Below are 27,446 nucleotides of genomic sequence, written 5' to 3'. Positions count from 1 at the left end.
TGGGAACTGCCAGCCCCACAAACACCCAACCGGTCTCATCTGCCATGGAATCCCTGCATCCTCTCATCTCTCATTAGCGACTTGCCTGGGCCAATAAAACAGGAGCCCTAAGCAACTGGAACAATGAGACTCTTCAGCAAACAAGGGCCAGGCAAAGACCCAGACATATCCGCCCCCCCCCCCAGCTTGTCTAAGGGATCGGTGGGAGACGGCATTCACTACCCAAGCAATCTGCAATCTGCCTGCTTGCTATCACATTTCTGTACACAGTGCATTTTGTTGTAGCAACCTCACCACCACAACCACACAGACATTCTCTTCTAATATCTACACCAAAGAAAAGTTTGTGCCTCGGTCACTGGAAGCCCAACTCCTGTGTAACTGGTTTCTCTGCAATTAAAAAGGCAGACCACCACATTCTGCCTTTCTGTAAGGTTCCCTAGCCCAGAAATTGGGAACATGTGGCCATTCAGATCTTGTCGGACTCTCTGTTCCCATCAACCACAGCTAGCATGGCCAATGGTCAAGGATGTTGGTGGTGGGTCACAAGTTCCTGACCTCTGCCTGAGTCCAACAGCTCCTTGTAGCTTCAGCCATTGTCACTGGGCTCCAGACTTTGTGAAGATTCCTTTCCTTTTAAGGGTTGCATTTACACCAAGTACTGCTTTTGCTCATCATTGCCACGCAGCTAGGAAAGAATTCATAACTTTGTGATTCAAATCACAGGAACCCACTCTGAGGATTTGGATCAGGGAACACTTTAAAAGCAGGTTCCTTTAAGGAATCTTGTTTTGGGGTATATGTTGAGGTTGCAACATCCACTGTCTCCGTAGGCCATGACAGAAAGTAGGATTCCATTTCCTACCTACTTAAGAGCGATCATAGGATTTGTGGAAACTTATTTAGACAGGCAGAACAGCAGCTCAAAAAGTTGAAACAAGGAGATAGGGGTCATCCAAAGTACCAGTGGAATGCATTGACCAATTATATGAGGATGGGTGGACAAAGGAGTGATATAGAAGCTGTAGAGGTGTCGCTGCAGGTCCAGTTTTAAGGCAGTGGCTACTCAGAGATAGCTGGAGAGGGGTCTTGTAGGGAATTTTGAGTGCAGGATTTCTGGTGTAAGATTTTATAGACAAGGCAGTCTGACCAACTGCAGGAAGCAGTCTTGGTGCAGAGCAGTTTCACAGGCTGATTTGACTACACTACACTTTCCCTTAGAGCAATCTAGGAGCTTCTCAACTTATGTCCTTCTCTTGAGGTGGTGAGGAGGGAAGAATGCATTCAGGTCCTGCTTCCAAGCTTCCCCCAGGCATCTGGGTGGTTGCTATAAGAACAGGATGATGATCAAGCTGGGCCCCTGGCCTGATTCAGAGGGTGGCTTCTTATGTATATTTATTCATCTTTATAAAAACACTTCTAAACTTCATTGGGGGCCCTTTTCAGAGTTGACAGTTGTGGAAGATAACTGAAACGCCACAAACATTAAAGGCCATTTAGACAGGTAACACAGATCCACAACAGGCAATATTAAAAATACACAAGGCTTGGCAGTATACACGTTATGTGAAAAAGGTGCAGTTTGCTTTTGGTCCCTGAAATGGCATCCACTTCCACAATTATTACAAGCCTGTTCTAACTGTCTGCTGGAAAAACTGGTCCCCAGAGGAAGGCAACCATCGTAAGTGCTTGGGTTGAAATTTTATATGAAACCTCCACAGCAGTTTCAAACACCAATGCGGTGTAGCAACAGCTGGTTATAGGATGGCAGTGGCAAACACATGGAAGCACTATAATCCTCAAGCGCAGCCTTCCCTCGCCTGGTGCTCTCCAGGTTTCAGGACTATAACTCCCATCAGCTCTAGGTAGCACAGCCATGGTTAGGGAATAATTGGAGTTATAGTTCAATACTTCGGAACGGCACCAGGTCAGAGAAGGCTGGCCTATTGTCACCATTTAAATAAGGTGTGTGCCAAATGGTAGATTTGAAATTAGTTATTATTTGTGATGATGATGATGATGATTATTCCAAATGTATTATCAAACACCAATTTAAACACCATGAAATAATGTATGTATAAACTTATGTATAAACTAAAAAACATCAAACCTATAGAGGGCAGCATAAAAATAACCCAATTGATCTATTGGGTTCAGTAAAAAATGCTTGGGGAAATAAAAAAGGACTTCACCTGTTGTAGAAAAACTATCAGAGTGGCTGCCAGAGGAACTTTTCTGGGGAGAGCATTCCAAAACCAGGGCACAACAATTGAAAAGGTCCTGAAAATATCCCCATATGTCCGGGGTAAACACATAGTATACTAACCAATCATTTCATTTTATGATGCGCAGCTGTGTGTGTGTGTGTGTGTGTGAGAGAGAGAGAGAGAGAGAGAGAGAGAGAGAAATGTTGTGTGTACAACTAGTAATACCAAAATAACAATAACAAAGCAGCGTTAAGCAGTTAACTTACTTGGCATAGCACTTGGAATCCATAATTCTGGAGAATTCAGATTTAAACATTGGAGACTGAAACACCAGACAGCAATTGTGACTATTACACCAAAGCAGCAGCATTCTCTTTAATATTAAAAACAAGGAAAATCCTGCCCAAACCTACATCATTTAAACATATGTACAATTTTCTTTTAAAAAAAAGAATATTACAACTTTTAAAGGAAAATATAGTGTATTTTTTTCTATATGATACAAAAGACATGCATCTTTAAAACCATTTATTTGCAAAAGAACAAGAATTACAAATATTAGAACGCTTGCTGCTTAGACAGCAATACTTTATTTAACCAAGTTGCTTTTAAGAGATTGGAGGGGGATAAGACCTTTTATAATGAAGACCAGTATCCCTTAACCTGGTACCCTTAAGAAGTTGTGGGACTCCATCAGCTCTAGCCAGTATGACCAATGTTTCGGGATTACGGAAATTGTAATCCAGCAACATACAGAGGGCACCAGGTTGGGAAACACTTCAGTTCCATAGGCAGGACATATGCCATCAAGAAAGTTGTTCAAAAAAAACTTGTCAAAGCTGAAGTGGTTTCCCAGCACTGGCTCCTTATACTGAAGTAAGGACGACAGATTTCAGTGGGACATATTTGCCAATTTTGTGCTTGGACTTACAGACTTGCTAGTGCCATGCAAAACATGGATAGCTGTGGTATAATAATATATCGCTGCATCAGTTCTTGCCATTTTAAAGTAGTCAGAAGCCCTTCTAATGAGTCAGAGACCTTATGGATGAACAAAAGGAGAACATCTAACCTATCGCAAGCCAAAATTGTGCATTTTCTTTCTGCTTTAACATAATCTGCATCTTTCCATGAGCACACGTGTCAGATGCCAAACTACTGATGACAGACACACAGCATTTCGTTTGCGGCAGTAATATATTCTGATCATGAATTTTGTATATGAGAAATATTCAGGGAAAATCTGCTAAACACTAAAAGCATGAGAATGAATGTGGAAGTTTATAGACTTCTACTTGCTTATTTGGTTCCAAAGCTCTGTGAAGACATGAGAACTAGAAACATTGAGAAGCTAGCATTCTAAAGATTTTAAACAAGATTCTGTAAGTCTCATGAAAGTGCTTTGTGAGCCGTTAAAAAGTCCCACAAATTTATTGTGCTTAATGAATTTGAAAAGGCAGTGACAGCTTAAGTGGATACCAAGTAGGAAGGCACATTATTATCCATCAGTACATGCAAAAACAAGATTTTCTTTGTTTCCTGACCAGGAGTCACTAGTCAGAATCTAATATGGAACTGAATGAGCAAGTGGATCAGAGAAACTTGGCCACTTGTCTATGCTTTGCAAGGTTCATAATTACACACCTATGATTGAGGGAAAACTCACAATCCCCCTAAAATATAAAGGCAATATATAACTCTTATAAATAAAATACAATAAAAAGAAAAAACACTTAAAACAGTGTCACACAATATAAATAAAGCAGTCCTTGATGAGATTCTACTACAACAGATTACAAACTCTTCCCAGCCTCCAAGTATGACTTTCTCAGTTCCACATCGAAAGGCTCATGTTACCTGCCTGGACTCTATTGAATTGAAGTGGCCTCGTATGACAGAGAAGGTGCCAGAATCCCTTAAATTCCCACATCAAAAGTACTCTGAGATTCTTGCTTTTTGAAAAGGCATATATAATAATTGTCTCCAAACCAGCTGGGACTTTGCTTCCACCAGGTCACATTCATTTACTAGTTGTCACTCCCCCTCTAAGGCTTTGAAAAGTAATTTCTCAGAAGTGTCCAGCCATTAGTTTAGTTTGGAGATGAGCAGCAGAGATGTTCTGTGGGCCTAATTATAAATTGAATCAAGTCTTGTTCTAATTTCCTACAAAGAAGGGGGTCCTTGCACAGTAACCCAATAAGCACTGCAAATTCTCATTAGGGAGCCTTATTTATAATATTATATAATATACATAATATATTATATAAAATAATCACACACTATATACACACACAGCATTTGACAATTGCTGCAACAGATATAAAAATACAAAGCTTGTTTTTATCGCGCGCGCACACACACACAAAATACACACACAAATGTTACTCAGTATGGTACATTGCACCTATGAGCACCTCTGCTCTTCTGTAAGGGGCTTGCAATTACTATTCAGTATATTTGGCCTTTCCTCTATTCCCCCCTCACTCCTTCTTCAAACGGGGTGTTTCTAGTTCCTGGATCTAGCTAGGAAAATGAATTCATATTGCCACGAGGCAACTGCAAATATAGAGTTATGTGCCTCCAATTTGTGGAGCTGTTTTACAAGTGTAAGTTTGTTTTATTTGTGCTGGTTAAAACTGGGAGAAGGTGGAAATATGCAGCTAGCCTTGTGACATCCACATTGTGCCCTCAGCTATTTCTGAAGCACAGGCACATATACAGGTGTTGTACAACTTGGCTGCAAGTCTGACACAACCATTGAATAGTGTTGGGCGCTGCAGGGAGACACAGCTATTTTGTACTCCAAAAGAAGTGAAACAAGGGTGTTAAGCATTCTGCATCACCCCCAGCCCCGACTGCCCTGATTTTACACCTATTATCCAAGTTCCATGAAGATACACAGAATAATCATGGTAATTATTGGGAAGCTCCTCACCCCCCCCCCAAAATAGTTTATTCAAGTTGGCAACGCTGGGAAGGTGTAAGACAAAGGACTTGAGTCTAAAGCTGGTGCCTAAACCAAATGAACAAAATGTTCTAGAGGCCTTACATTCTAAGCTTGATTGTGTAATGCTCCAGTGTATTTATAAAGCAGCCTAAGCAGAACCCTTTACTGGACCAACTTCTGGCAAAGGGTGAGTTTGTACGACCTATTTCATAGAATGTGTTGCTAAACTTAACTACCAACAACTAGCACTTTTGTCCCCAAATCTCCCTCAATACTGCTCCATCTTGTGAAAGTGAATAATTATAAAGGTTCTAACTGTGGATTAACCAGGACAACTCTTCTCAACTTCCTCCATTCTGGCCATTTCCCTCCTGGTGTTTCCCCCTCTTAGCTGTTTTTCTTAATGTGAACTGTGTATGAACTTATTTACCCTTAAAGCAAACTCCAGAAACACACTTTTTTTTGGGGGGGGGGGAGATAGGAGGGAGCCATTTCCAATTCAGAACAATTTTGATTGCTTTCCTAAATCACTGACATCAAATTCTCCCTTTGCTTTTTTTAACCCAAGCATTCTACAAAGCCTTTCAAAAAGCTCACCTAACTCAAGTAGTGCCCTTGTACATTCTCCTTGATGCACAGGACACATAACAGGAACATCAGGAAACAAATCAAAACGCTTTAGAATGGCAATAGGGGGTGCCGGTGCAAAATACCCATGCTCAACTCTTCTACCCAGCAGTAAGGGTTACATATGTGTCTGCCAACCATTAATTGTTGCCCATGTTGTGCCTTTCACTATCTGGAACGAGTATGGCAAGAACTTCACACCTCAACTACTACATTCACTTAAATGAGCCTCTCTTCAGTCCTGCCATTTTCCAACAAGTTTTCGCTAGCACTAACTTCCATTGAAAGTTCCATGTTTTTTCCACTTTAGGGTGTTTAGAATTAGGTGGCAACAGTTCATTAATATGCTGTAACAATTTAAATTTCCATAGCCAAAAGTTCATTCTGTTTTCATTTGCACTGAACCATCCTGTGGAGTTATATAACCAAATTGTAAATTATAAACCGAAGATAGACTTGGATCTGAACCAATCCAATAAGTACTTCTCCTAAATGTTTGCACTATAATGAAGCTGTATTCTTCCAATGTCCGTGGAAAACATTTTAGTATGTTTCCTGTAATGACAACATACCTTCAGATAGTCACAATGGTGTCGTGCTGGGAAGGAATTTCTCAAGACATAAATAAAATGAAAAGGCAAAAGGCTTTCTTAAAAACATACATTCATAGGACACTACACAAAAAAATAAATAGCATCTTTTATAATTAACATCCTGTTGTAAGTCTCTTTCAGCGACTTTGCTGTGCAGTTACTGGCTTTAAGTGGGGAGGGGAAGGAGGTCAGTTCCTTAAGTCTCTTGTACTTGGAGCTGTCGAAGACTCCCCAAACCGTCCAACGTAATGCCATTTGAAATCCTTTCTGTCTTTTCATTACAGTCTTTTGAAAGAGGCTGGAGAATAAGGGGGCTCCAGCTCAACATGTGATCTGATGTTTCCAAATGTGCACTGTGATCTGCAAATTAAAAACGCAGCTATTATCATCTAGTTGTCTATTAGCAACTTCAACAACCATCAAATTTATCAAGAGGCTTCATACAAGCTCCAACAGGCTGGGAAACAAGACTACTATTTGATGAATCATCAACATTCCTCCCTCCCCCGCTGTCCTGCAGCTCTTCTATCCTAAGTAGCTAGTTTGATTAATCTTAGTTGCTGAAACACAAGATCACAGCCGAAGGTGGTCTTGGCAGAGATTTAAATAAATTAGCACAGTGTTTAAAACAATTTAGTCACCACAAATAATCCAAGGAGAGTACTGGATGAAATCCATTTTTTAAAAAGAAAAAGAAGCCCGCAGTTTAAGCACCACAGCACCAAATTCCATAACATGCACACGGAACCACAAGAAGCTTAAGTATTTAATCTCAGTCTGAGTTTGGTTTCTGTGTTAAATTGCTCTGATTATAAATAAAAAGCAACTGCCTCGGAGGCAGCTATATATTTCCACAATTCCCAAAATGCTGGCGTACCTTCTATACAATCTGTACTGAGAGGATTCACATTTTCTTGGTCACAGGAGTCCCGAGGAGAGGGGGGATCCACTTTCTCCTTGCCGTCTTCCTCTGCCTCAGCGTTGCATCCAGGGGTTGTGGATGCTAAGCACATCGCAACCATCATATGATTCAAAGGTTTCATTTCTAAACTGTTCTGCTGATAAGGTGCTACGACGGGCATCACAGCTGCAGGGTTGCTTCCAAAAGTGCCACTGGTTTTAGTGAAGCACCTAGAAAAATTCAAACACGTTCATGGAAAATGGCTCACTATAAAGTATACTGTAAATCACTTTGTGATGCACCTTATAGAGTGATTCATAAATGAAATAAACAATGTTTCATTACGCAGTTGTACAAAATAGAGGGGTTTTAAATTTTTTTTAAAAAAAGACAGCTCCCACTAAGTGCTCTCTTACACATTTTTAAATGGGGTATTTTTTTATTTTTTTTTTTGAAATATAAGAAAAAGAACTTCAATATCAATTTGCTCTTTCAATTGGTAACCTGACCTCTGTTAAAGTGCTGCTGATAGAGTGATTACATTCAATATTGGATTCTTCAGCATTGTAAACTTAGAAAGTGAGAACATGCTTTCTAAGCCTTCCCAGAAAGAATCTTTGATAATTCTCTCTCATTCTGGATTGTGAAAGACTAGTCAAGCAGGGAAGGAAGTCAATTCCTTATAGCGGAATCTACTTAGCCTTTGAACAACAACAAAAAGGCATCTTACATCTAAAATCCTTTGTAGACATGCCCAGAGCTAATCCAAAGTGTTGGGAAACTGCCAGTGCTATAAATGTTTGCAGCTGGAGAACCAGCTTCTAAGGACACTGAGGTGGTTATCAACTTGCTTTTTCAACTTTCATGATATATGCTAACAAGTACTTAACTATATTATTTGTAACTAAACAACTGAGAAACCAAAGCACACCCATATCTATTTAGGACAGGCATATGAACTGAAAATCTGGGACACAAAGCATGTGAACAATTAAGAATATTCTCCAAAACTATGATAGAAGTAGCAAAAATATTTTGACACTGCACTTCATCCTCTCATATATATACATGTTTACAGTGATTTAAATTAAACCTTTTCTTGTTACAGGGTTTTTTATGAGAACTTGAAATAAAACATAGAAAGCATTCTTCCACCAAGTAGAGGAACTACTGGCATATACATTCTTTGAATTCATTCACTTTTCATTGACTATGGTTTGCTAGCTCTCCATAATTATCTCCTAGGAAGAAGATGATTAACATGAAGCTCTGTCTTAAATTATTCCTTGGCAACCACACCACTTATTCACAATGGCTGTCAAAATACATCCTAAAGCTACATAATATTTAGCTTTACAGACAGAAAGCTTATTATGTGGAACTTTCTTTAGCCACAGAAGCAGAATCATAATTATAAATGCTTTGTTATTTATACAGTGCCAACGACGTGCTTTGCACTTTACAGAAGCAACCAAAAAGTCGCCCTGCTGCAAGTAGCTTACAATCTAAATTTTGTCATGATGAGAGACAACAGAGCTAGGAGAAGGCTAAAGGGGATGAATGTGAGCAGATGGAAATACACAGAGACTGTGTTTTGGCTTGTGATCAAGATTAAGAAGTTAAGGCACAGGATTCACAGAAGAGGTGGATTCAGAGGAGGAATGTGAATGGAGAGAGATAAGATTCATTTCACAAATGGAACACTCATATGGACAAATACAACACAAGCTGCAAGATTCTTATTTGCAGGATATTTAAAATGTGTCTCAAGTTAACAAGCCATCCTCTTAATTTTTTAAAAAAACTTTCAGGGTCCCTTAACCCTGTACATAGTGGAAGAGTGTCTAGACAATGTAGCACAGAGCAGCATATATCTTTCTGCGTCATGTGAGAACCTATGCACTTGAACAAACGGATATTCAAGACCTTAGCAGGAGTGCTATTGCCCTTTTTCCATATCTGTATTTTCTGCCAAGACAAGGAACTAGCTGCTGCTTGCACAAGTTACCAGCCAGCATCTATGCCTCTGGAATGGTCTTTGGGAGTCAACTGGTCCCTTCTTTAATGCCATTTACCGTATTTTTTGCCCTATAGGACGCACTTTTTCCCGTCCAAAAATGAAGGGGAAATCTGTGTGCGTCCTATGGGGCGAATACAGGCTTTCGCTGAAGCTTGGAGAGCGAGAGGGGTCGGTGCGCACCGACCCCTTTCGCTCTCCAGGCTTCAGGAAGCTATCTGCAAGCCTGGGAAGCCTGCGGGAGTTCCCGCAGGGCTCCCCAGGCTGCGGATAGCAGCCTGCCGCCCGGCGCGCGGGATGCCCTAAAGCAGAGCGCCCTGTGCGCCGGGCAGACATCCACAGCGTGGGGAGCTCTGCGGGAGTTCCCGCAGGGCTCCCCACGCTGCGGATAGCAGCCTGCCGCCCGGCGCGCAAAATACCCTGAAGCAGTGCGCCCCGCGCGCCGGGCAAACATCCGCAGCGTGGGGAGCACTGCGGGAGTTCCTGTGGGGCTCTCCACGCTGCGGATAGCAGCCTGCTGCCCGGCACGCGGGGTGCCCTGAAGCAGAGCGCCCCGCGCGCTGGGCATATATTGGCCAGCCCCACAAGCTCGGGGCACAGCGGGGAGGCGCAGCACTGCCATCCCACTGTTCCCCGACCTGGTTTTTTTGGGGGAAATAAAGGGAATTTTTTCCCCCTTTATTTCCCCCCCCCAAAATTAGGTGCGTCCTATAAACCTAGCAGTTCGAAAGCACCTCCGGGTGCAAGTAGATAAATAGGGACCGCTTACCAGCGGGAAGGTAAACGGCGTTTCCGTGTGCGGCTCTGGCTCGCCAGAGCAGCGATGTCACGCTGGCCACGTGACCCGGAAGTGTCTCCGGACAGCGCTGGCCCCCGGCCTCTTGAGTGAGATGGGCGCACAACCCCAGAGTCTGTCAAGACTGGCCCGTACGGGCAGGGGTACCTTTACCTTTTTTATGGGACGAAAAATACGGTATGTGAATTGAAAAGACTTTCTTCTGCCACATTCAAACCTGTTGCTGTATATTTTTAACAGTTCTATTATTGGTAAGTTGTTATGTTTTGATTTACAGTTGTGAGATGCCTTGTGGGTTAGGAGTTTTTATAAATTCTGCTGCACGTGTAAACCTAGCCTAAAAATACTTCTGGAAGGTATCCAGGCTGAGACTTTAATGGAAATCTAGAAGGGAGTTCCACATCTGTAAGGCAACAACTAAGAACCTCTGTTTAGGAGCATTTGCTCTTCCAATAGTATAGTCAAAGTGCTGGTTTCCAAATGTATATTTAAATGCGCATATCAAAACAATTGCAACCTCAGCCCTACCTGAGCAATGAATGGCTTGAATGCTGGGGGATAACTTTTTCTTTTAAAAAAACATTATTTGCTTTGTGTATCTAAAGTAATAAACACATAAATACGCGACTGACTCAAAACACAGACAACTGTAAGTAGAGATTGTGCAATCCTGGGATCATAGTTACATCAAGTCTTTGATTAGAGAAGACTGGGATGACTGCACCGCACTCAATACTAAGAAAAACTGACACCACAGAACTGCTACACAGTTCTACGGTACAATCATCTATTTTAGAAACTGTGCTTACTTAAGTTGACAGCAAAGGAATTAAGAATGGCTCCTGACTAAGCCATTTAATTTCCGCTTGTTTTACACTGAAGGGCAAGAAACTGGCTATATTCTGGAATGAACAAACGTAAAAATGTTTGCATGAGGGTTTTCCCCTTACTCCACAAACCACTAAGCTCAAAATATACACCCGACACAAGGAGTGCTTTTTATCTTCTGTAAAAGAGAACTATTACCCCAGGTGTATTTAAAACAGTCTGACCAGGAAAACATTAGCATTGATCCTCAAATGTTGAGTTTGTTTGATCTAAGGGCCCAAAAGGGTCAGCTGTGTGCAAAATAAGACCAAATTAACCCTAGTAATCAACCAGGGCATTCCACGTGTCCCCTGCAGACAGTCAGTGGTTTCTCGCTGACTACGGTGTGCAATGTTTGCTAATGGAAAGTTGCAAAAATCAAGGGTAAGACTAAAGAGATGTTGACTGAACAAGCTGCGACTTCTCACTCCTGCCACCATGGACCCCAAAGAGTTACTCTTGAAATGTGATAGTCTCACTAGTGCAGCCTCTGGTGCACCTAAGGGAGTTGCAGTTGAAATGAGAAAGCCAAAGAATTCAGGTGCATGTGCAGAGATGTTTGGCAGCATACATGGCGCTCTGATTCGCCAACTAGTTATTGCTGTGGTCATTTAAGAAACTTGGGGGGGGGGGGATTGGCACCTTTTACAAAAGAGTAAAGTGGAAACATCTAACAATGATGATAATATACCCCATATAACCTCTGCTTGGATTATCTTTATTACTAGTTCTATCACCCAGTTTCTCTTGATGTGCACATGCAGTTAGCTTCTTTTAGAATAATGAAATAGTCTGTTGCAGCATGAAACTTTCAGCCTAAAAATGATGAGCTTGTAACAGCTGTTCTTTTCTGACATTGTGCTTCCTAAGAGCATTTTTCTGTGTCGATGGATGGCCTTTGTGGCAACTAGATACTATACATTTGAAGATGGAACTGTTTTAAGGACTCTAAAAGCAGCCAAATGTGTCCAGTGCTAAGCAGGGAGCCACACCCAACCTTGTGGCTGGTTCTTGGACAGCTTCATTTCTCCTGTTGACTCTTATAAACGTTATGTGAAATGACATATGTGCATCTGAAGAAACTGGAAATTCTCTTGCTAGATTCTACATTTTTGGGTGTGGTGTTTAGCCTGCCATTGATCTGAAGTCTCAGGAGAAGGGTTCGGAGATACTTTGTGGCAAAATGCAGATCCTGTATTTTTGGAGGTACTCAGCTCATTACCTAACTGCATGCCCCATCCTCACTACAAGGATAAGAAGTCTGTTAAAACACCTTCCTTACTTCAAAACTGCCAATCCAGTACTCCCATTTTGCAACTGGAACATACAAATTGAGCAGATAATCCTCATTTCTTGTGTTTGTTCTGTTTTGCTGTACAGAGCTTGGGGACTTTTGCCTTATTTTGGGGGCCTCTTCATAGTAATAATTCAATATAAAAGGAAGAAAACAGAGTGCACCTGCTGGTCTATCATATACCAATGCACTATCATAGAGGGAACAAGCTACTCAAAGATGTTCCAGTTGGGAAAAGACTGGAAGGTGCTGGTAGATGGGAAAGATAAAAGAGAATGGATGGCAAAAGAACTATGCTTCTTGGAAGCTTAGCTTACAAACTAAGCTATGAGGATCCAGAGAGAAGTTCCTCTGGGTGATGATATTCATCCCTTGTTTGGGATGTTTGAGACACCCATGTTGAAATCACAGTGGTATAATAACCACAATAAACCTAGAAGATTTGTAAGCTCACCCATTCATTTGCAATGGCAAGGTAACAGAACACAAGATTAGATTATTTTTATCCTGAGGCAGCATCACCAGCTGCTATGGTACCTGTTTCTGGACTCAAAGTATCCGAGAAATCCCAGGAAGCTGCTGTTAAAGTGCCAACCTCTTAGGATGTACATTTCCATAAAACGTAACAGCTTTTATAAAGAAATCTTGCATAGTCTTTATGCGAAAACCAGGGATAAAAAGCAACCTCCACTTGAAAGCCCCTAAAAAGCATAGGTGTAGTAAGCAACTGGAGCAGACGCAATCCCAAAGCTCACTTTATTCGCTCTTCCCCGGTTTACTACCTGTTATTGTTCCGGCAGTTCCGGCAGTTCGCGCATTCTGAAGGGTCTGTCTGAGGCATAGCTGTGTATACACCACCACCCTAGATAAATTGGGGGTTTGGGGAGGGGAGAGAATAACAAATCAGAATAAATACAAGCCCTTAAGCATGCCATCTGTTACAATTAACAACAACAGATTCTATTCTAATTTGTAATGAAGTTTGGCATTCATCAAAAAGACAGAGCACACAGTATTGCAAAATTTGTTTTGCAAAATTTGTTTTGCAAAGCCTAACTTTCAGCATGTATGCTACAGCAAAAACTAACAGCTGTAGTTTGCCCATGTATGTTGTAATTTCCTTGGCTCTATTTTCAGCCTGTATTGCCCAACTCAAATTTGACAAAACTGAAAATGCTTCACACAGAGATGAGACATGAAAGTAACTTCCTTTCCAATACAGACTTTTGTCTGCTTGTGGAGACAAGATATACATGTGGCTAGTATGATGAATACATCTGACTGATTTTCTTGGAATTAATCTGATTAGATCAGCTTGCTTCACCAAACTCAGTTTTGAAATGTTCTTTATTTTCACAGATGCAATAATTCACCAGCCAAGAGTGATTTGGGGTTTGGGGGTGAGAGGGATTTTGAATTGTTGGTTTTGGCTGCAGAATCCTTTACAAATAAAAATGCTAAGATTAACACATACCTCACTGCTGAATGCAAGGGAGATGCAGGTTTGAGGAATATTTGAAAATGAGGTAGTACAGGTGGCAATAAAAATCCTTATTTAACTACTCAAGACTGTAAAAGACCATTTTACATCCAAGACTCAAACTCTACTGAACAAATCTTTCTGTCCAATATTTGACCATGAAGACATCCAAAGCAAAACTGCTCCTGTATACTAGTTCTAAGTTGCCACATTTTCTCAACGCAATAAATTTGCTCACTAGTAAATCATGAGAACCATAGTTCTGTGTGTGGGTCAGAGGGCATTAAAAGAACGTACTATATAGCCACACAAAATTCCAATTTCATACTCCAATTTAGCCCTGGTGTGTTGTTTCAAGATGAAGAGGACAAATTAGAATATTATAGGCGGATTCTCACTTTGATATTATGGATGGGGCAAGTACAACAGACACATGGTTCTCATTAAGTTGAAGAGTGTCTCTCTCTAAATGTTAGTATGCAGCCCTTTGAAATAAACAAAACCAGTGAATAAGAAAAGAAAAGAAAAGAAAAGAAAAGAAAAGAAAAGAAAAGAAAAGACCTTTGCTTTGGATTATTTTATAGGCATGCATGCTGAACTACAGATTTCATATTTAGTTTAAAAGGTACTACAGTGTATACTCGGGTTGTGAACGTGATCCGTGTGGGAGGCACGTTTGCAACCCGCAGCGTCACATCTGCGCATGAGGAGGTTGCGTTTTGGCACTTATGTGAATGCACAGAGTGTGATTTAGTGCTTCTGCACATGCGCCGAAACCCGGAAGTAACCCGTTCCGGTACTTCCAGGTTTGGCGCGGTGCGCAACCTGAAGCGCCTGTAACCCGAGGTATTACTGTATTTTTATTCAGAATGTAAATGTCAAAGTGAGAATCAGGCCTTAGACAAGCATCTAAAAGAAAAACTGGTTAACACCTGTTTTAGGTTTGTGTCCCTGGAATACCCCTATACAGACAATAGACAATTGTTCTGTTTAGGTTCACATAGTCTGGATATATCCATCACTTACAGAATGCTTATAGAATCATGTTTTGATACTTGTAAAATCAGTGTTTGGGTTGGCTTTTAAAAAGAACGAGAACTTATGAGTTTAAGAGTGCTGCAAAAAGAAATAAGATAAGGCAAGGTTATCTGAAGTGGCAACTCTTGCTTGAGCAGCAATCTGTTTCTCCCTAAAATGAAGCTCTTGTGTTCAGTTACCAAAAACAAACACTAGTCCTATATTCCCCACCACCCTCAGAAGTATACTTACTCAACAAAAATTGAACACATTATTTGTTTCCCCATAAAATATTCAAACAGTTTTGAGCAGGACCAGTGTTAAAAAAAAGATTAGCTATTTAGATAATTCCTTAGGGAAACAAATGAATATTTTTTCATAATACAGGGGCCGAATCACAATCATTCTTAATAATTTCAACCGAAGTCTCAAACATTCAGAATGCAGATAGACTTATGGTGTGTCAGAGCAGGACCAGGAGGAGGGATTTCTTGATTTATTAACCTAAAGTTTTGGCACACTGTAATGTAATAAAGAGCCCTGCTTAAAAGTTAAACCTGAAATGGGGCTGTAGGAACAGCCTGGTCATAAAGCTAAAGGTTCTGGCACAATTAATGGAAGAATGTGAGAAGTCTCCAATAAGATCACAAAAATCTCCAAGCAATGTAAGTGAGTGGAAGGGTATCCAATGTGTAACTGCCATTATTACTGTGACATAGAGCTAAACTGAGAATGCCTGAGGAATAATTCCACCCAAGCACCTTCATCAAAGTTGGGCTGACAGCCTTCAAGAACAAAAAACAACAACAAAGCAGAATAGTACATGAGAAACTACACTTATGCAAGTTACCTCTATCTATCTATATGCTGGTTCACACATAAAAAATCACCATTGATGACATGCACATATATAATATAAAAATAGATCACTAAAAGCACAACTTTCTTCAACCAAGTCTAACGCAAAACTTTTCAATGGTGTTTGTTCATCCCATCAGGTTCACACATGCATGCATAACATCTTTATTCTGAAAAACTTGGCAGAGTCACAAGAAATGATGAGAACTGAAAGACAGCATATTTGCTATGCTTGATCTTTTAGCCAACCTTTTTGAGCCTCTCTGTAATCACCAGGTTAGCAAAACATTAATATTGGGTGTTAAAAATGCTGTTTAAAAATGAAGATTCTAACCCCTAACAGTGCAGTAAAAGCTCATGAGTTATGTAAAAAAAGGGGGTTGGGTGGGGATAGAGTTTACAAACAAATCCATATATTCAGATTCAAAATATAAAATTAACTGAGATGTATGGAGATGTCATTTGAAATACATGTGCAGTTCTCTTGTAGGGGTCTGAAATGATTAATTTTAATGTAACATACCTCTATGAGGTTACTTCCAGCAAGTTAAGCTTCAAAAAGCATGCCATGTTGTGGAATTTTCAACATATTTTTGTTAAGTGCTGAATGCTTTCAATTTCCTAAGATTTCATTTCGTATTATGTTCAAGAAACAGACCTCCAACATCTAGGGCTTACTTACATTTCCGAGGTGGTGGGTGTGTTCATATTCCATACGTGCTCTGGACAGGGAATTAGTGTGCCTTGGATAAACAACAGTTCCTCCATTTACAGCACCATTCATGATTCCATTTGTTCCATTAGGAACCTTGTGATGGAGGTGAAGGCAACCATTATTATGGTTTCCATTACTGATAAAGTTTCCATGTATGCTGCCATTGATACGACTTGTGCCTGGTAATGTTGTGTACTCAACCATTTGCCCATTGATATCAGCACGTTGGTAAAGGTAACCAGGAGGATCATACTCTGCAAGAGTGAGGATTGGGAGAAAATGCTTAACACTTCAACTCTTCAACATGTTTTTTATCTGAAAAGGTTACAGATGAAAACGTTTTACAGCTGGCTGTTCATGGTAGAGTTTACACCCCTAGCACTACAATGCCTTAAGCCCTTTGCAGATTGTAAAACATGTTACAATCTGACTAACAGAGTTCAGATAGCAGATTACCACCACTGATAATTAAGGGGCTAACACAGATTACATGTTTTGCATATTTATCACTGTTTGGGGAATCTGACAGCTTTTGTGGCATAAAGACACTTATTTTATTGCACCAGCACTATTCTTAACAATGCAATATAGATTGTTCTGTCAGATCTATAGTTATAAGAGCCAAGTAAAACTGCTATTATTATATTTATTTATATCCCACATTTCCCCCAGACCAAGACACAATTGCTATACCTTATGAACATTTAGAATACAAAAAATGTAGGAACAGGAAGCATCTCCCTTTCCCAGCAGATTTCAAAGAAGACTGTAACTATGTACGTTGGCCATTAACTATATCTACCAATATCCTCTGAAAGTGAAAATATAAAATTCTCCTAGAATACATTTCTATTGCTAAGTTGGAATGGAAAGTGAAGGCACGGAGTTAGGCTCTAATCTCTATGTTTCATAAGAAGAATAAAGCACTTTTTCATATTTGTTCCCCTCTGTTATTCAGTGGTGATCATAACAGCAACTGAAATTCACAATAAATGCTGTGGTGTTAGGTTACATGGCAACAATATTGTTTCATTAGGTTTGGTCCAGCAGAGGACATGAAAAATATTAGAATTAACCTACTCTGCATGGCAATTTGCTGGCGATTCTTCCACAAGCACATAGCAATGAAGGCTATCAGAATAAGCACCATCACTCCAAGGACACAGCCCACAATCAGGTATAACATGTCACTGCTTCGGACGGGACCATTTGGTTGACCAGCATTACTCCCAACTCCACGATCAGGAGAATTTGGTGGTGTGCTAAGGTCCTTCACTGGGTATTCTGATGCTCCAGGTGTGCGCTTCACTAATGTGGAGAGAGGAGAGTATACAATAAAACACACATTTAAAATAGCAAGTCTACAGAAGTGTTATTAATTCTATAAGTTAATCAAGAGCTGCAACTACTGCAATCCAAAATGGCATAAAATATGATGGTAGAACATTTTTTATCATAAGTTACTTGATAATATATATTTGTTTTGGAATTTGTTTACCCTCAAGTCCACACATGTGTCACTGCTTTAGCTTCTTTCACACTTTCACACATCGGAATAATGAACATTTCCAGAATGTAAAGGGCGTGTAAAGTAGTTGACAAAAAAAGATAATGGGCCCATTTTTGTTGTCAAATATCAATGCTTATGATATTGGTATGAACACATACCAATATATTCTGGGACAGGTGTGCATAAAATTTATTAAAGATCCTTCTTCTACCCTTACTAGTATTCCAAAATTTTATATTTTAAAACTGATCATAGTTTCAAACATAGTTTGCTTTAAAAGAAATAAATTGTTTATTGAACAAGGGTATTGGGTAGCTGATGATCATTCCTATGTGTCTCTCTGAACCCAGAAACTGAAGCCATCTTTTTGTTTACAGCAATAACAAGCAAGAGCATTAGCTTGAGATAAAGTATGGGAAGATAGCACAGTTTTATGCATTAAATTAGAAGTTCTCTCAAGCACTGAGGTTTGGTTTTGATGGTAGAATGTGATTTCTAAAAGCCCATACTGTATTACATATAGTGTGCTGAAATGGAATATTTATTTTCATGAAGTCAAGAAACTAACTAAAACATCTGAAATATTGTGAAAAATATTTGAAAAGAAATGAATTCTTACATAAGTATGAAGATTAAAGGTAAAGGTAAAGGTACCCCTGACCGTTAGGTCCAGTCGTGGACGACTCTGGGGTTGCACGCTCATCTCACTCTATAGGCTGAGGGAGCCAGCGTTTGTACGCAGACAGCTTCCGGGTCATGAGGCCAGCATAACTAAGCTGCTTCTGGTCAACCAGAGCAGCGCATGGAAACGCCATTTACCTTCCTGCCGGAGCGGTACCTATTTATCTACTTGCACGTTGACGTGTTTTCGAACTGCTAGGTGAGGAGGAGCTGGAACCAAACAATGGGAGCTTATTCCATTGCAGGGATTCGAACTGCTGACCTTCTGATTGGCAAGCCCTAGGCTCTGTGGTTTGGACCACAGTGCTACCCGCGTCCCAAGTATGAAGATTAGGGAACAGCAAATATATGGCTATTGGTTTAGTGACAGAAGAAAAATAACAGCTCCTTCTCACCTTTGGTCTCACAGATCATCACATTGCTGTAGTCACTTTCACCTCCTTCATTGTAGCACTGCATTTTAATATCATAAGATGTTTCAGGTTGCAGGTGACTTATCAAGTGCCACTGCTTTGTGCCTAGAAAGAAAAACATATAGACATGTAGCATGTTTGTTTCACAATTTGGAAAATATAAACTGAGCTAAAAAATGTAGGAACTGTCCTTCCAATTTGAGGACAACAGGTAAAAAATAAAAGACCCATTGCAATTAAGAGCTAAGATAGCAGGCCAAAATCAGTCTTACATACACAAATATGCATATAAGAAGAATGTAATTTACTACTAATAAAATGTCTACAACCTTCCTGAACATGTTTGTCTCAAAGATGGAATGTAGCATCTATTTAACATAAAACCCTAAGGGCAAAGTCTGAATCAGACACGCAAATAAAACTGCAATAAGAAATATTTGGCAGAAAGTGGTTGTTTTAAACTTTGGAATTCGGCCAATACAAAGCAGTATGCATGGACAGCCATGGATCACAACATGCTATGATCACAGAATGTCTATCTTAAAGAGACTCATCTCACCCCATTGTTGATGACCTTCCACCAAGCTATTAAGATCTGACTTAAAAAATAAATAAAAATAAAGAATGCAATAGGAGCCTGGTAGAAAGAGACACTACTTTTGACTGTAGGTCTTGCTGTTGATACAACTAATCACAATATGATACAAAGAGTAACATGAACCACCTCCACCTTTGTTATAGCTTAAGCAAGACTAACACCATCTTGTTGCAGGCTGACACCATAATCATGTATTCTCATTGTAATCATGCTGACATGCAAGCTTAAGAGAGGAACAGAGAAAAAGCAAACCACAAGAGGGTGTGTAAAGGGAAGTTTTAGAAGCATGCTAGGCCATGACATTTAAATGGAATAAACAAAAAAATGCCTAGCTAGCTGAAATGTGGAAGCATCTGTCTATGCAGTTAAGCTGGCGCTATGAAGAAGAAGAAGAGTTTGGATTTGATATCCCGCCTTTCACTCCCTTTAAGGAGTCTCAAAGCGGCTAACATTCTCCTTTCCCTTCCTGCCCCACAACAAACACTCTGTGAGGTGAGTGAGGCTGAGAGACTTCAGAGAAGTGTGACTGGCCCAAGTTCACCCAGCAGCTGCATGTGGAGGAGCGGAGACACGAACCCGGTTCCCCAGATTACGAGCCTACCGCTCTTAACCACTACACCACACTGGCTATCACACGCAAGATTGTATTACTGGGAGTTTTGCAAGTCTAACCTATATGTATAAAAACTGTGTGCAAACAGAGATAAGGATTCAGCCTCTGATCACTTTTCTGATTGCTTGTTGTTACCTTTTCTGCTCAAGTAAGAAATTAAATTTGCTTTTAGAGAATTATTGAGCATCACTTGTCGTTTTGATAGTGAGTAAAGGACTCAGCTGTGCAACAGACCTTAGGTGAGGTTTTGCCACGGCACTTTCCACCATGCTATTAAGACTTGACTTTTTAAAAAATAAAGCATGTGATAGGAGCCTGGTAGAAAGAGAAACTGTACTTTTGTCTGTAGGTCTTCTGTTGATACAACAAATCATATGATAAAAGGAGTAACATTTTGCTAGCCATCTTAGGGTGTGTGTGTCTTTTTAAAGGCAGAAAAGTGAAGACATCACAAAAAGACTTGAAGCCACTCAATTCTATACTTAAGTCTAAGAACATACTCCAGAGAACCTGAGGAAAGCAGTTTACCAACAGCATGACTAGCTGCAGACAATTTTTATGTACTATGAAAATATATGAAGTAAGAAGGCCTTTGATATTCAGCATTGGAAATTCTAATCCAAACAAGTTCATTTAAGAGAATGATTTTACTGTGTCTGGCTGAAAGTCAATTTTTCGTTTAGACACCACCTGGTGTTTTCTTCGTACTCATAAATCACTTTCAGTCTGTATGCTCACCCTTATGACAAGTTTTAATAAAGAGGAACCCACTATATTATAATTAAGATGGTTTAGATACGCCTAATGCTTCTTAAATGTCGACATCCTGGTCTATTTCTGCTGGAACTGCTTCCACCTAGAACACAGACAGATCTATAAGCTACAGCCTTCACAGGGAAGAATAGTATCAAGATGCTACTGTATTTCAACAGCACCCAAGTAGGGGTGCTATTTACACAATAACCCAATGCTCTTCTTTGCTCCACTTAGAAAGGTGGAAGTAAAGCAGGGTCGTTTCAGTTGGTGCTTCCCCTGATCTCCACATACAGTCCGAGAAAGGTGAAAATGGGCCTTTATGTGCACAGATGCTTCGGCACCACCTGAAACATTGATCAATCACGGATCTCAACTGCATGGAAGGCTCCAGACATGTACACGCACAGACACCTAATTCTCACCTTTGCGTCAATGCATAGAGCTTGAGTCAGCCAGTGTAATTCTGCTTCCCCTCAAAATCACACTCCAGGTGTGAATCACATGCATATACAACTATTGTCCCTACTGAAAGACTGAACCGACAAGAGAACAGCACTGTTGTACAATACAGCCTGCCAATATCTGAAAGTCTCTGTGTTTAACTGCTTTGTTGAAGAGCCTTAGAGGTGACTGTTTCAAACAAATCATAGTTCATTTATGTTTGCAGCTTATATCCTCAAAAATGAATACAGGCTGAAGCAGCAGACTAGCTTTTCCCCAGGAACTCAGTTTTCCAAATCTTTCTAAGCTCCATCTTCTCATTATACCTCAAGCATCCTTTTAGTAATTACATCAGGCTTTAGATTTTCCCTTCAAACGTTTACTAGAACTGGAATCAGTACAAATATTTTAACTCTGTTCCCATATATTGAGCAAGTAAAATGTAAGCAACTGTTATCTGAATGCACTTTGAGTTTTTGACACTAGCTCCATGAACCAAGTATGGAATGCAATGGAATAATGGAATAATTTCAGCACAGGAGACAACAAAAGGTTTGGTGGTGCTTTTGTTGAACAAGCAGAAAGACAGAAAACTACTGACTATGTAATGAAGAACCAAATGCAAACATCAGGAACTTTAAAAATAAAATCAAGCTAGCATGTGGCAACATATACAGAAAAGGCATCAAAGTTTTGAGACAATCTCAGAAAGACAAGACTGATCATGAAATGAAACCTTGGGCTACTAATGAAGTCACAACCATTGCAAAAACTTTACTACTGAGTGTTTGGAACTGAAAATCCTGTGCCGAAATTTACTTATGAAAGGTACAAAAAAGAAAAAGAAAAATACAATGCAGCTGCAGTGATCCAAAAGGCATGCACAAGAGATTCCCCTCTCTATATTTTCCTACATAACTAAGGCTAATTCGAATATTTAAATCAATAAGTAGTTGTGGATATATAATGTAGTAAAGAAGAGTTTGATGTATAACATTTCTACCACTGTGCAAATTTCTGTTCAAGCTTTGGCACAGCAAAGCAGCTGCTAGTGGTTTCAGGCTTCCTTTAAGATTTCAGAATGCATAAACCTGAAAATCAGGAACAAGCAAATTTCACAGCACAGCGGAGCTCACTTAAACATTTATAAACACAGATTCTGTGTACCAGAAAGGCTACAAGTGAAACACTGAACTTCTTCCAAGGTAATAGCTTAACCTCTCAGTTAACTACACTCATTACATAGGTGTTTAGCAGCCCTGTAGCATTGTAGAGCAATATTAATATAGTAATAGATTCAAGCATGGCAACTTGTGGCAGCCATAGCCATTCTATGCAATTGTGAGAACAGGTTTAATCTTACATAAAATAATTTTTAAGAGCTCATAGATGGTGTTATCAGGGGAATTCTGTAGTTGTCAGTGCTCAACCAAATGCCTGTTCCTGCGTTAAAGAAAGTAATTGGTTTATATACTTTCCCACTGTACAGCTCATAAAATTAAGACCTACAAATGGACCAAAATCCATCCAATAAAATCAGCTGCTTATATATTAGTGTTATGAGACTAAATCTGAGAAGCCAGCTCTTTTCCAGCTTCAAGCACGTTAAGAGATTTAACACTTGAATTAAATAGAAGAACAATTGCAGTATAGAAAATTTTGCAGCTTATCTCAAATTTGTAACCTAAAAGTTAACAGCATGGCATCTTTATAGTAATGGGACACTGAATTCAAAAAGTGAAGGATCATTCATTCACATGAACAGCTTCCACACAATCCTGTTAGACCATAATGAGATTTATGGATCATGTGCGAAATTTATTATGAGAACTAATACTCCACAAATATAGTCCCACTGCAATTTCTGTGACAAGGGTTCAAGATCTGGCAGATAGTGACACAGGGAGGAAGAGATATTTGTTACAAACAACTATTAACCATTAGTTTTGTGTGACTGCAACAGAAGCAAATGCAATTCTGGAGTGTACAGTGGTGCCTCACAAGACGAAATTAATTCGTTCCGCGAGTCTCTTCGTCTTGCGGTTTTTTCGTCTTGCGAAGCACCCCTATTAGCGGCTTAGCGCTATTAGCGGCTTAACGGATTAGCGCTATTAGCGGCTTAGCGGCTATTAGCGGCTTAGCAGCTTAGAAAAAGGGGGGGAAGGGAAAAGACTCGCAAGACGTTTTCGTCTTGCGAAGCAAGCCCATAGGAAAATTCGTCTTGCGAAGCACCTCAAAAGACGGAAAACTCTTTAGTCTAGCGAGTTTTTCGTCTTGTGAGGCATTCGTCTTGCGGGGCACCACTGTACTAGTGCAAGTTCCTTTAGCAAAGAAGCTAACGACCACCTGGTACAAGACACTGAATGAAAACATGTTTATTCTGGTGCCTCAACTCCAGTTCACAGGAATCAGAAAGGGTTCTCATCCCCCCCCCCACATTACACTTTGGCTTTCTTAAATGTTACAAAGAGCACAGTCCCTTATACAGAGTTGTCTATTTCTGTGATGTCTTTTTTGTGATGTCTTTGTTATGTTTTCTTTACATTAGAACAGCATTTGGGTTGATGCTTTGGAGGGGGAATAAGAAGTACTGTAATTGGAGCAATTCCTTGCATAATCAGAGTAATGTATCTTACCTTCCACAACATCCCTCTTGTAATCACTATCATTGTCACTATCTGTTGGCCGGTAATAAATATAAAATCCTTGGATGGGTGTGTTGTTGTTGCTTGAAGTGATATACTAGAAAAGAAATATTAAAACAACTGAAATTCCAGAACTACAGTCAACAAGGGATATATTTTCCTGGGGCAGGGGCTGAAAGACAATGTTAATGTAATGCGGGAAGAGACAACGGAACAAAAGTGGGCTTTAAAACAGTGAGAAGTATTTTGCGAATACAGTTCTAGAATTTTAGCTAAAGCTATACTCTCATTATTGTTTAAAGGTTTAAAATCTGGAACCATTCCATTCTGGGTTCAGACCAAATTAGCTTTGGTCATCTTGAGGGATGACCTTTATCAGGAGAAGGGCGGGAGTAATGTGACCCTGTTGCCTTTACACATGGATGAGGATCAATGAACTAAAGCTGAGGCCCTATGGGTAAGTGGTTCATGGTTCTGGAAAACAGAAGAGTTGCATGTTCGGGATAGGGCTGCTTTTGCCTGAAGGAATAGGTATCTAGTCTGGGTTATACCTAGATCTATCTCTGTCACTGGTGACTCAAGTAGGCTGCATGGCTATGAATGCCTTTTTATAGCTCTGGCTGGTATGTCAGCTATGACTGTTCTTAGAAAGGCACAGCCTAAGCCAGTGACCCATGCCTTGGAATTCTGAGATTGCAGTAATATAATGTATTCAATGTGGGGCTGCTCTGAAGACTGTTTCGAAAGTTGCAGCTGGTGTACAATGTGGTAACTTGGTTGCTCAGTGGAGCACCATACTGTGGGCATGTAACATCCCACTTGAAGAACCTGCACTGGCTTTCAATTTGCTATTAAACAAGGTTTAAGGGTCTACTGCAATTTATAAAATCTTAAACAACTTGGAACCGGGTTGCACAAAGGAATGCTTCCTCCCATATAGACCTGTCCATGCAATGAGATCAGAAGATGAGCCCTCTTAATGCACCTTCCAGCCTCCAGACCACCAGGAAAAGGGCTGTTGTGACGGTAGCACCTACTATGTGGAACAGCCACCCTACAGAGTTACAGTAGGCACTATCTATATTATGTTTTGATGCAAGTTTTTAAGAGTACATGTTCACCAAGGCATTTTCCTGAGTGCAATACTGGTTGCTAATACTGACTGCACATACTCAGCATTTATACTGTGCATTTCAAGTGCTCACTGCTTTTCATATACAGCTTTTGGTTCCCAAAAGGTCAGTTTAGTATAATCCACTGATTTGTTGCTTTACAGAACAGACATTTGATCTAACGTGAGATGCAAGCAAAATCAATTTTTTTCATGGTGCACATAAATTGATACTTACAGTCCACTTTAACATGATCTGAGTGTCGCTGACCGCCTCAGTGTAAGCAATGTGTGGTCCTGTGATGGGTCGGTTGGAAAACCGATTGGTAAAGCCAGCTACCTGATAAGGCCGAGAGGCAGAACTTCGTGGGCTCTCCCCGTAGTTATTAATAGCAATCACACGAAACTTATATGCAGCTCCTTTCATATGGCAAAAAAAGAGAGAACTGAGCATTAGACGAAAAGATAAAACCCAGCATTCTAGAAACATAGAACAGAAAGATCCATATGTCAGGAGTGCTCTGATGGTGTTTCCTGCTTGGCAGGGGGTTGGACTCAATGGCCCTTGTGGTCTCTTCCAACTCTATGATTCTATGATTCTATGATTCTATGAAATGACCCTTGTTGCAAGGTTATCTTATACTATTTTTCTCACTTACTATGCTGGACATCCCTTCCTGATAGAAAGATCCAATCTAGCCAAATACTGGATGAGATGTTATTTTCCACCAGAAAAGATATGGCAAGATGTGAGCACATTCCTGCTCTCTATACCAAGTTAGGAAAGTAAAAGCTGGTCAGTGACTTATGCTTATTATGAAAATGCTGTTCAGATGCTTGACTAAAAAAGTTTGTGATAGTTAAGACACAAGGACTGCTAATTTCCCTGAATCTTATATAACACTGGTGGCATTAAAAGCAACATCCTATAGTTTAACAGGATTTTAACTTGGCTACAGTGCCAATGCAGAAATGCATAATACTGATTGTGATCTCTCTTGAACAAAAAATGCATATTAATACCTGGATCCAAACTGCCAACTTCCACTGAAAGTTTGGAAGGGGAGATGTTATCAGCTGCAACCAGCCACTCACTGTTCCTGTTCATGCGTTTATATTCTACTTTAAAGGCAGTGATGGGTGATCCACCATTGGCACGTGGGATCCAAGTGACATAAACAGAAGTCTCTGATGCCGTGGAAATAGTAGGTCGATCTGGTGCCTCAGGTACTGAAATAGGAAATTGAGAAGGCTTCATAAAGATTTAGAATAGTTAGAAGCACTTGATTTCTATACCCAGATTTTATTTAATAATGTGTTTCAGTCAAGTGAGAAAGAACATACTCAAATGTGCATTAGTCTTAAGCCCAGAAAATCCTTTCTTAAACACAAACATGGAAGATCATTTCAGTTTTTAAATATGGAGATAATTAAAGCTTCTTAGGGGAAAAAATAGCTAATTTGGCAATGTAGTCTATTGTATATAGACTATGTTATGCCAGAACACTGTATTATGTCAGCGCACACCAGTCCTGAAGCATTAGCACATCATCAGAAACCAAGAGAATTGCATAGCTTAATTCACAACCACAGAAATAGACAGGGTGATCTGCTGTGTCACTACTACTTGGTACCGAACTGAAATAAATGTATTGCACAGAAACCTCACCATTTGCAGAACAGAAAGCCTACAATCTAAACTGAAATTCCTAGATACAGTAACTATAAGAATAAAGCCTTCATAAGTATCAAGAAGCTTTAAGACCTCTTAGGAACAAGTTAGCTAGCATTCAAAACCATGCATATTATATTAATACTTACTGAACTCACTTGAAGTTAGACAGCAGTGGGAACAGAAAGAATGGAGAGAGGTGGTGTTAGTAAGTGTGATTATAACCATTCTGGCAGACATATCCTTCAGTCTTTACTTTATTGGTTCATACACTTAAACTACATAGAGTACAGCATAGAGAAATAGGATATAATGTGGAAGAGGAAGATACATAGTTTAACCATGAAAAGGTTATATATTCTTAAGGCTATTTTCCAGCTTGTCATCTTCTACCACATAGGACAGACAACACATGCAAGCGCCGACACTTGACTATGTTGTTTCACATCAATTTAACTATGAAACGTTAAATTATTCTGTAAAATTTAGCAACGACAAAAGTGATGGAACATACATTGGACTCATTTTTTAGTAAATGAGTAGGACATCTCTCACTAATTATAAATCCCATTAATCCTACCATCTCAACATGCTAATTATAAATTCCATTAATCCTACCATCTCAACATGCAACCCAAAGACCATCACAAATAATACATTTTGATTATACACTGGAACCCTCTTCAT

At 39.9% G+C, this 27,446-nt stretch overlaps 1 protein-coding gene across 4 annotated transcripts in view; it reads right to left on the bottom strand.

Moving 5' to 3' along the window:
* Positions 1 to 2,548: 2,548 nt before the first annotated feature.
* CDON (cell adhesion associated, oncogene regulated) overlaps positions 2,549 to 27,446 on the bottom strand; it is a 123,479-nt gene continuing 98,581 nt past the window's right edge. For all 4 annotated transcript variants that reach the window (XM_079954933.1, XM_079954932.1, XM_079954935.1 and 1 more), the window contains 9 exons: positions 26,111 to 26,317; positions 25,326 to 25,507; positions 23,968 to 24,073; positions 18,906 to 19,028; positions 17,400 to 17,627; positions 16,287 to 16,573; positions 13,032 to 13,111; positions 7,252 to 7,505; positions 2,549 to 6,734 (listed from right to left, as the gene is read on the bottom strand). In XM_079954933.1, coding sequence (XP_079811059.1) covers positions 6,571 to 6,734; positions 7,252 to 7,505; positions 13,032 to 13,111; positions 16,287 to 16,573; positions 17,400 to 17,627; positions 18,906 to 19,028; positions 23,968 to 24,073; positions 25,326 to 25,507; positions 26,111 to 26,317 — 1,631 coding nt within the window. In that variant the 3' untranslated portion in view covers positions 2,549 to 6,570. The remainder of the gene's footprint in view (positions 6,735 to 7,251; positions 7,506 to 13,031; positions 13,112 to 16,286; positions 16,574 to 17,399; positions 17,628 to 18,905; positions 19,029 to 23,967; positions 24,074 to 25,325; positions 25,508 to 26,110; positions 26,318 to 27,446) is intronic.

Source organism: Podarcis cretensis (genome assembly GCF_951804945.1).
Source record: "Podarcis cretensis genome assembly, chromosome: 15".
NCBI lineage: Eukaryota > Metazoa > Chordata > Lepidosauria > Squamata > Lacertidae > Podarcis > Podarcis cretensis.
This window is presented reverse-complemented; position numbering and strand designations above follow the sequence as displayed.